General features: G+C 41.5%; 1 protein-coding gene across 2 annotated transcripts in view; it reads left to right on the forward strand.

Moving 5' to 3' along the window:
- Positions 1 to 11,056, forward strand: part of xxylt1 (xyloside xylosyltransferase 1) — a 75,426-nt gene extending 64,370 nt beyond the window's left edge. For both annotated transcript variants that reach the window (XM_064952322.1, XM_064952323.1), the window contains one exon: positions 7,298 to 11,056. In XM_064952322.1, the coding sequence (XP_064808394.1) occupies positions 7,298 to 7,694 (397 nt within the window). In that variant the 3' untranslated portion in view covers positions 7,695 to 11,056. The remainder of the gene's footprint in view (positions 1 to 7,297) is intronic.
- Positions 11,057 to 11,357: the final 301 nt, after the last annotated feature.

An 11,357-nucleotide genomic window follows, 5' to 3' on the forward strand; every position in this document is an offset into this window, starting at 1 on the left:
ATGTGGCACGCCGCCTGACTTGACTTAAAGGAGATAGATGGCCTTTAAAAACCCCTTTCCTACAGTCTGGGGGACGGGGAAGGAGGACAGTACAATAGAGCTATGTCAACAAGTACGTTTGGAGCATATAGCTGCTATTTATAAAGGGGCAATAAAACAATCTACAGTGTCAAAGGAAAGCTGTCAGTCCCACTAGACTTTGCTGAGCTGCAGGGAGAGGAAACACTTGCAATAGGAGGCAAGGCCTCTATTCCTCCTGCTCGCCTCACTATCCTCCCATTGAAGCTCATATTTGTGTATCGGGGGGCACGGCCAATGAATTAGCATTCAGAATAGGGCGGATGCACGCATTGGAGTGTGCGTTGGTGTTTGTGATTCACATCATCCTGTTTGGCTAGAAGACATAGTGTTAAGTCCCCCTCAGGGTCTCCCAAGATCTGGATTGAAGCACAACAAGTGCATTCTCATAAACAAGATGTTCTTCTCATAAACAAGGTCAGAAAAAAACACCTTTCTCTCTCTTGTTTTGTTGACACAATGCCCAAAGATAAATGACTCTGAGAATCATTTAACAAAGGGACAAACTCCATTGGGAGATTGACATTTGATGGCAGTAGAAAGGTCTAATCTGAGATAGATTGTTTTGTTCATATGATGGGGCTGTTGGTCTGATGTTTCACGTTTCGTGTTCCACTATTAGCGCCTTGTTATTTCATAGTGAAGCCCACTTTGTGCAGCAAACATTGTTGACAAGGTCATTGTCTATTAACTGTCACCAGGCAACAGTGGTGGCTACCCCTTTCCTGCAACTTCATTACTGGCTTTCTCTTAAGTATCAAAGCTGTAACGCTACCGTTGATTTAAAAGGTTTATGTAAATGTATTACTGTGATTTCAATTTTGGTAGAGCTCACAAATTAACTTGTTACACTTTGAAGACACCCCGAGGAATGGAGATGCAGTACTGTAACTCAAACTGTCAGTTTACCATGCCAGGTAGTGGAGACGAAACAATTGGTTAGACTTTTAGTTTTCTCTTTCTTGTGGCCTTTCAAGCTAAACTCCTGATTGGAGGTTACAAGGATCAAAGCAAATCTGCATCTGGGGCATCAAATAGCAGGAATTAACACCTGGAGGCCTTTGAGATGAGCTCTCTCCTGCGCCAAAGGCCCCAAACTCCCTTCCCTCTCTGAGATCGGTTCACCAAGTAGATAAGGGAGTTTTTGGGAGTTGGAGGCATGTGGATAAAAGCAGTGTTTAAAGGTTTTCTTTGACACTGCCTGAGCCTCTCTCCACTTGCAGTCAAGGAAAGTCAGGCAAAGCTTCTCTGCTCAAATCAAATCAAATGTTATTTGTCACATGCTTCATAAACAACCGGTGTAGACTAACAGTGAAATGCTTGTGAATGTGTGTATGGCGTCAGCATGCATGTGTGCGCATGTTGTGTGTGTGGGTGTATGTAATGTGTGTATGTGTGTGTTGGGGTGTCAGCGTAAGTAAGTGTGAGTGTGGGTAGAGTCCAGTGTGTGTGTGTGTATAGTCAGTGTACATTTGTATTTTACTATTTAACTAGGCAAGTCAGTTAAGAACAAATTCTTATTTACAATGGCTGCCTACCCCGGCCAAACCCTCAGCCGGACAAAGCTGGACCAATTGTGAGCTGCCCTATGGGACTCCTAATCATGGCCGGTTGTGATACAGCTTGGAATCAAACCAGGGTCTGTATTGACCCCTCAAACTGAATTGTAGTCCACCTATGGCCAATTCAAATGTTAGGACATGATTTAAAAAGAAACACACGTGTCTATATAAGGTCCCACATTTGAAAGTGCATGTATGAGCAGAAGCTATACCATATCAAGTCCAAGCTATACTATACCAAGCCCATGGAACTGTCTGTAGATCTCTGAGATAGAATTGTGATGAGGCATACAGTACCAGTCAAATATTTGGACACACCTAGTAATTCAAGGGTTTTCTTTATTTTGACTATTTTCTACATTGTTGAATAATAGTAACGATGAAATATGGAATCATGTAGAAACCAAAAAAGTATCTATCTAAATATATTTTATATTTGAGATTCTTCAAAGTAGCCACCCTTTGCCTTGATGACAGCTTTGCACACTCTTGGCATTCTCTCAACCAGCTTCATAAGGTAGTCACCTGGAATGCATTTCAATTAACAGGTGTGCCTTGTTAAAAGTTCATTTGTGGAATTTCTTTCCTTCTTAATGCATTTTTTTATTTTTTTTATTTTTTACCTTTATTTAACTAGGCAAGTCAGTTAAGAACAAATTCTTATTTTCAATTGAGGGTGTGATCGATGCTGAATGGGTGTAGACAAAGAAGAGCTCTTCAGTACTCTAGGTATCAAAACATTCAAGGGCCATTTTTTTAAAAGTGAGGTTAAAAGTTTATCAACTTTCAAAGCGGAATTACTTTCCCATTGTTCCTCAACTGTAGTATATGATATACCATTTTCTAGAACTACTTTTATCCAATGTAAAAAATTTAAATAAACACAATTTCAAATGTTGCTACATAAGACAGAATCAAGCCGGTCTGTCACAAATGTGGAATAAGACATGGGTGTATGAATGAATACTTTCTGAAGGCACTGTACATACGGTCACTGTGGGGACAACATCATCGATGCACTTATTAATGAAGCCGGTGACTGATGTGGTAAACTCTTCGCTATTGTCAGATGAATCCCGGAACATATTACATTATGTGCTAGCTAAACAGTCCTGTCGCTTAGCATCTGCTTCATTGGACTAATTCTGTATTGAGCACGTCACTGATACTTCCTGTTTGAGTTTTTGCTTGTAAGCAGGAAGCAAGAGAATAGATTTATGATCTGATTAGCCAATGGGAGAGCGAGGGAGGGCCTTGTATGTGATTCTATGTGTGGAGTAAAGCTGATCTAAAGGTGACATTCTGGTAAAAATGATGTAAAATGGATTTCAGTTTCCCTGCATTATAAGCACCGGCCACGAAAAACGCTACATCTGATTTGAATTTTCTTGTTTGCTTATGGCCCTATACAGCTTGTTAGGTGCAGTTTTAGTGCCAGAATTGGTTTGTGGTAGGAGGCAATCGCTCTATTGTTTCCTGACTTCAGATACTGACTTTAAACTGAAATGTCCTTGAGAACAAGCTCCTCTGAACTTCAGACCACAAAGCCTTCTTTGAGATGGAGGGAGGAAGATGGTGAGGGAAACGTGTGTTTATTACATTGCCTGTGTTTTCACAGCGCTTTTGCAAACCATCCTCTGAATAGTTGTAGAGCAATCTTGGCGGGCTCCTCATTGCTTCTGCCAATTGGCCAGAGTGTCTGTGTGTTCCTCTATGGGGGGGTGGACATCCATGCAACCATACCAATGATAACATGCAACCTTCTCCCATCACAAAGCCAAGGCCCAAGTCCAAGAACGTGACAGACAACAGAGGAGACATACAATTAAGTGCACAGTCTTTAAAGGGTGACTGCACTTCCGGATTTGGTGTCGTTTTGAAGATTGCTCATTAAGAAATGCTAGTGGCCGTCACGAAAGCCAAACAAGAGTTGTCTTGGGGGTGTGGTTTGATATGGGTGTGTTATGTTCGCGTATCGTACCCTGGCAGGTACTGTTGTTTGTCCCTCCTGAGTCACCGTAGCAATAACATAGCCACTTCCTCAAAATGGTCACTTCCTTTAAAAATAGTCTGAATTAAGATGAATCAAGAAATCTGTAATTCATTCAGATGTTTTTGCCCGAGCAGGTCTTAGTCGTGCAATTTTGCATCTTGCTAAGGTGTTTGTTGCAGTATTTCTCAAGTTAAAAAAGGTGCTAGTAAAACTAGTCAGTGCACTGCATACGGTCTATCGAGTCGGGAAAGTCTGGCTGCGTGCCCCGGACTGTTTTCTAAGAACAATAACATGTCTACAACTTCATCATCTGCAAGCTTTCAAAGTAGCTATCTAAGTTCCAACTCTGTCCCCTTTTCTTTTCCTTTTTCAATGAAGCTAGCAAGTAGTAGCTAGCAAGCACATTGAGCAGCCAGGCCACAATCAACTTATCAAGTCACTGCCGAGTGGCGACGTGTGTGCTTCATGCCATTTTGTTTTGTACAACTACCAGAGTGTGTGTTGGTCTGTCGGGCAGTGTTTCTTTAGGAATCATGTTGCAAAACAGGACGCGGGGACACAAGATTCTTGCAAATGGGTTTTTGGAATATTGACAAGTTGCAGTTGTTATTCAAGTGTGCTCTGATCGTCTCAATTCTCATTTTGCCCCCAAAAAGTGGCACATTTGAGGGATTGACAAACACTTCAGCAAGTGGCCACTCCATAAAGGGCTTAGGGCCAACAGTTATTTTAGCATAACATTGGCAACGTGTTGTCTTATGTAAACAAGTTTGAGGCGCTTCGTAATGGGCAGGTCTGTTGCACTGTCTGGAGGTTCTGGCTGCTATGATTGTAGCCTAGCTGTTAAGAGCGTTGGGCCAGTAACCGAAAGGTCTCTGGTTCAAATCTCCAAGCTCACTAGGTGAAAAATATGTTGTTGTCCCCTTGAGCAAGGTATTTAACTATAATTGCTCCTGTAAGTCACTCTGGATAAGAGTGTCTGCTAAATGATTAAAATGTAAAAATGTTGTGTAATCAGCACAGCTGCTTCTCTTAGTGGTCACTGAGTACATGTGCATGATCGTAATCCATACCCAAGCCTCCAGTAAGTCATGACGAACTCACTTACAAAACTCAGTTTTGGATGAGACAGGACTTTATGACCAAAATTATCCTATTTACACTTTGTAGTCAATTTTGACACTAGAATAATGACTCATATCAATGCCACATAGAAACAACTTCACTGGATTTAAACAACCTAAGGGCAGCTGACCTTTAAAGCTTCACACCCAAATTATATACCTGTACCTGCCTAGTTATATCAGTCCATGCAAACACATCAGAGCTGTGCTACTGTGTGTCTTAAGTGCAGTACTCTACGCATCACACAGTAGAGTACAGTATGTCAGCCTGGCCCGCCTCTCCAGCGTACATTTCCACCGCTCCCCTCAAGGTGCCTTCATGCCCATCAGCCACCATTTCCATGACATTTGGCCTCATTTCGAAATTCCTGCATTCACAACATTTACCCAGGTATTTCCTGACATAGCAGGCCCCGAGCCAATCTGTGGATTTCCTGCATAAGCTGCTGCTTATGAGAGAGAAGTGTGCTTGGCAGGTATGCATTATTCAATATTTTATGCTGCAAAGGGGGATAAGCCTGCAGTGTGTAGAGGGTTAAATACCTCTGTCCTATCCACCCTAAGCTACCCTAACTCAGTCCATACCTCATCTGCCCTCAAGGTGAGACAGAGGTACCGTCACCATTAGGGAGCGCTGTGGTGTCGAAGTTTTGGAGAGTCGGCGTCTAGCCCTGAGTGTAACCACAGCTGAGCAAACACACGGTCAGACTACTAGGCTGGTGGCCTCACATTCCTCTGTTAGAGCTGGAGAGCAGAGCAGAGCACACTGGAGGCAGGCTGCTCCTCTCCTAGAAAATACCCTTTAGATTGGAGATCCCTGGGGTTAGCCAGAAGGTTAGGCTAAAGACTAAGGGCCACGGAGCTGCTGAACCAGGCCAGGACTATGCACATGAGCTGTTTGTTATGCAATCGACTAGTTCTGACCAGACCAAGTTCTCATCAACAGTGATAATGACCTGTTATCAGATATTATTCTGTTGCAAACTGGTACCACTGATAGGAACTGTAACAGTGTAGCAAGATAATATATGAACAAACATATACACACACACATGGTAATTTAAGATGCCATGTCCAATGTAGATCTATGGGCTTAGTGTGTTGGCAGAGCAGGGTGCTGAGTTGGCAGAGCCCCCTGGTGCTCCATCTGGCTCCTGGACCAGCTCTCTTCCTGTTTTGTGCATGGCTGTTTATTCAGCAGACCCTGGCCTGGCCTGAAGCAGATCTGATCTGCTCTGCTCTGCTCACCATCGAATGGGACCAGCCCGAACACACACACACACACACACACACACACACACACACACACACACACACACACACACACACACACACACACACCTATACAGAGGTTATCCTCTGTATACCCCTCCACCTTGTCACAACACAACTGATTGGCTCAAATGCATTAAGGCACACCTGTTAATTGAAATGCATTCCAGGTGACTACCTAATGAAGCTGGTTGAAAGAATGCCAAGAGTGTGCAAAGCTGTCATCAAGGCAAAGTGTGGTTATTTGAAGAATCTCAAATATAAAATATATTTTGATTTGTTTTACACTTTTTTGGTTACTATATGATTCCATATGTGTTATTTCATCGTTTTGATGTCTTCAATATTATTCCACAGTGTAGTAAATAGTACAAATAAAGAAAAACTTTTGACCGGTAGTGGACATAGCAACACTTCCCCTGTAGACATTCCTGTCTTTTCAATAGACGTTACCGTATATTCTTGTATTCTTACTGCCATATCATCAAATGTGTTGTCTAAGTAAGTCTCAGAAATGGCGAATGTATTAATATTTTCTAAGATTAACAAATTACTCATCTCATGAAATTTGTTTCCGAGGCTACATATATTTATATGAGCTAACTTGAACCCTTTCCCAGGTGGCTTATCTAAAACTGAACTCATAATGGTAAGAGGTTTAATTTCTAATAATTATATTTCTGATAATAACAAAGAAGAGATGCCTTCCCTTGTTTAGCTCGGCTGCAGCAGGGTGCTCTATTCTTCGTGTCAATTCTGCATAGCTGTCTTACTGAACTGTTGGTTTCTTCTGATTGGGATGTTGTCCTGTTAGCATGGGGGTGGTGGGGTGAGGAGGTGCTGTCCACTCTGGAAGAGGCCCGATGGTGCAGGGCGGTGTTTCCCCCTCTTTGGATGTGTCATGTAGAAATGCATGATAGGATTCTTTGTCTAGGCTTTCAGCATATAGCAGTATGGTGGTGTGTAGCATAAGAAAACAGTCTTTAAAAAAATATTTACTTACTCAAAACGATATCTTTGAGAAGACTGGGGTCTATAAATTTGAATATTTTAGACTTAAAGTGCAGGTGCGATTGTGTCATACTTTTTGGTGTCAATTTGACATCATTAGGCACTAATGATCTCTGTCTCTTTTATCCCAACTAATCCACAACTAGGTAATCACATCTTTAATCTACTTCTCTATCTGCATTGTTGTGAACATCCTGCTTTAAGGAACAACCTCTTGGTTCTTTCTCTGAACTTCCCCTTAACTCTTTCCCCTCCAGACACACCTTCTGGCAGTACCGTAAGGAGAACCCTCAGTCCCGTGTGGGGGAGCCTCCTCCCGACGGCTTGCCGGGCTTCAACAGTGGCGTGATGCTGCTGGACCTAGGGGCCATGCGGACCTCAGCCCTCTACAACCAACTCCTGGAGCCCAGAAACGTGGCCCAGCTGGCTGACCAGTACCACTTCAGGGGCCACCTGGGGGACCAGGACTTCTTCAGCATGATCGGCATGGAACACCCAGGGCTGTTCCACCAGTTGGCCTGTGGCTGGAACCGCCAGCTGTGTACCTGGTGGAGGGAGCATGGATACGGGGACGTGTTCCAGCTCTACTACCGCTGTGAGGGGCCGGTGTATATCTACCATGGAAACTGTAATACGCCCATACCCGATGACTGAGTTGGGACCTCGTAATGTGTTTCCCTAAATGGTGGGTCTGTTTTGTGGTGAACTCATTGGAGGTTGTGGCTCAAGACTGGGTTCTGGAGAGAAAAAAATATATTAGCTACACAACTTTCTGGGTCACAACAAAACTCCAAAAGGTCTTAGTTTAGCCATGTGGCAACAAAAGTTTTGGAATCAAAACCATTTCTGTACTGTACCACTGCTACTGTAAACATTGCTCCCACTCCTGCCCCCTGCTGGACAGGTGTGCAATACAGTCAGTACAAGGCATCTCACTCACTCCACTAACGTCAAGTGATGCTAATGATAAACATGGAGCATAAAGAGACCTTGCTGGTGAAAATTGCCGAATGCCATGCTTTGTTCTCTCAGTTCACTTTTTGGAACATTTAACATTCTTGAAGAATGTTGGACTGTGGTACAAAAAAAGAATGGTTAGCGTGCAGAAGAGAAAATGGCAAACCTTCACCAACAAAAATAACTCTTTACATTGAATATTCCTGACAAACTGTAATAATACCCTGGTATTGTATGAGAGAATATGAGCTGTTTAGTGTGAGTATTTTATCTGTGCTGTGTGTTTGCTGTGTATCATGGTAGTCAGTCTGGATTTGTCTGTCTCTCTCTTTTCTCCCTCTAATCAGCGCAAGATTAGGTGAGGGTTAACAATCAGTGCTCATTCACTGCCCGCCCTGGAGTAGTGAACTACATGTAGTTCAACTAGTGATTTAACTACATTTTGCAGTAGCTTGCTGGTAGTTTAAATAAATTCAAATCTTGGTAGTGTTTTCAGTAGTTAATTACTTGTTTTGCTATGTAGGGATGTAGATAACTACTGGAATTACACACTACTTATTTTGCAAAAATAAAATATATGTGCTGTATGCAATCATTTTATTTCTTTTACAAAGCATCCGACCTGCCTAAATCTCACTTGAAACATAATTTTTGTGTTAAATAGGCAAAATTACACCTTCTGGTTGCATATCACCCTAAAGTGTAGTCTATGGCATTCCAGATTTGTTCACCTAGTAGTGTGGATGTAGTGAAGTACTTTTTCAAACTTTCTTAAGGGTAGCTTTAGTGTAGTTTAACTTATTCCAGTGTGAAGTAATTGGTAGCTTGGTAAACTATATTTTCAGAGTAGCTTCCCGAACACTGTTGTTTACCAATGCTGGACTCTTTTCTGGCAGGGTGAGTGGGCAGGAAGTACGACACACTGACACCCACTAGGACATCCCAGTGACTGCGTAATGGAGAGAAAAGAGGGGGAGGGGAGAGTGCGGTACAGGTGAGGGATGATGGGCTACACATACAGATGCTTGGCCCACACACAAACATACCTTTTCGAGTGGGATTTAGCCACCATTGTAACTACATATTGACCCAGTTTTGTTTGTCTCTGTGTTACCTGGAGCTGACGTTAATATATATGCCATTTAGCAGATGCTTTTATCCAAAGCGACTTATTCATGTGTGCATACATTTTACGTATGGGTGGTCCCGGGGATCTAACTCACTCTCCTGGCATTGCAAGCTCCATACTCTACCCACTGAGCGACAGAGAGTAGCAGAAATCCCACTCGGGAACTTTGATATGCCAGTAGAGCAGGGTTCCCCGACTGGCGGCCCGTGATTTTATTTGGCGCCCAAAATTTTCTGAGCAAATCATTTTTTTATTGTTAGACACAAAAGGCTGTAAAACCCCAGCAAATGAGCTCCAAGGGATAACATTTTTAGACATCTGTTCCAAAGTATTCCCCACAAATAATAGAGAGATATGTGATTGTATACAAATATAAGCAAGGTTTGAAATTATTATGTTTCAGTGAAATATTATATCTGTTTGGGCTTCTTGCAGTCAATTTGCAGTTATTTACAAATTATTTGTAAGTTACAGACGCAATTTAACCTCCCATGTTATTGTAATGTTGAGAGGTTAGCATGACACACTACATTATTTACCATTCATTTCTATTGGGCACAAAATAATCTGAAACACAACTAAAACAAACATCAAATGCATCCAACAAATTCGTAGTCACAAGCTTAATGTAGTCATTGCGTGCTATGAATATGGGACAAAATACTTAACTTTTTACTACTTTAATACACATATAAGTGAATGTCCCAATATTTTTGGTCCCCTAAAATGGGGGGGTTATGTATAAAAGTCCTGTAATTTCTAAACGGTTCACCCGATATGGATGAAATTCCACTCAAATTAAAGCTGACAGTCTGCAGTTCAACCTGTTAGTCATTGTACCATTTCAAATCTAAAGTGCTGGAGTACAGAGCCAAAGAAACAAAACATTTCACTGTCCCAATACTTTTGAATCTCACTGTACATAAGTCATCTGAAGGCAAACTAATGAGGTCACTCTTTTTTGGATTTGGTCCATTGTATGTACCCTGCGAGTCTATAGAGCAGACTAAGTACAGTTGAACCTAGCAATCAGCCTGCAGGTAAGAGGAATTGACTGCTCTGACACATCAACCTGTGTACAGTGTGTTGTGCTGCCAGATCATATCAAGGTTAAGGATAAGCCACTCCAGAACATATAGAATAAAATGCAATAGGGAAGATCATCTGCTATTGTTGTATGATGACGGAGTCATGTCTTTTTTAATTCGTTGAGTGAGACTGAATCTCTTGTATTTTGTGTTGTTTTTTTGTGCTTGTCAAGTTAACGTCTAGGTTTGGCTCTGGGTTATGTCATTTAAATGTTTTTGTGTTGCTGCTTTTGTACTGTACTTTTTTTGTTTTTGTAAGGTTAACCATTGTCTCATTTAGGTTATGTGGATGTGCATATGATTATTAGCTGTGTTCTGTTGTATTGTGGTAGTGTCAGTGCCACTCGTTTGTGTCATATTGTGCAATGGAATTTCAAAGGGCAGGGGTTCAGAAGACCCAACTATACTTTCTCTCAAGTGTCTTTAAATTATCTGGCTGCATTTCAAACCACTGAATGGCCGCAAATGCTCCTGTATTGAATGTTATGTTATGTTATAAAAATGTTATGTTTTCTTCAAGGGCATATTCAGCAAAAACGGGTACTCAACACAATTAACATATATGCACTATGTACTGTATTTAAAACAAATCGCAATAATGCAATCTGTGCACAGCATTTTCATAACCAGTCTCCTCCAAGATACCACTTTAACATTGACTGACAAGGAGTATGTCATACTTCTATGCTGCATTCTTCTCTACATTGAATGGTAACCACGTTGTCACTTCTGATACTTTTCTGTAACATTTACCTTTGCCACCTTGAAAGGATCTCTAATCAGTCTTTTACGTACCTTGGTTTTTATCATATTTGCTGAATAAATCATCAAAACATTTTGGACATTTGTGTTTCATGCTATTGTAATGCTAAATGAAAGTAACATTATGAATAGAGTAGGTAATCTGTTTCGTGTGAAATTCAGACAAAGGCCGTGCCCCAAATCGACAAGGATGCTGCCTTTTTGTGGCCACATTTCAAGCAGGACTAAAGGGAATAAGATGCATTTTGAAGGGCGATTTTGAAGTTCGCTTCCAATATATCTTTCGCCAGGTAGGATATTCATAAATGGCAGAATCTGATTATACTTTTTTGCAAAGTAGGTTGTTTTCTTTATTTTAGTTAGTATTATGAATATTTTTCG

The sequence above is a fragment of the Oncorhynchus masou genome, chromosome 31, assembly GCF_036934945.1.
Source record: "Oncorhynchus masou masou isolate Uvic2021 chromosome 31, UVic_Omas_1.1, whole genome shotgun sequence".
Taxonomy (NCBI): domain Eukaryota; kingdom Metazoa; phylum Chordata; class Actinopteri; order Salmoniformes; family Salmonidae; genus Oncorhynchus; species Oncorhynchus masou.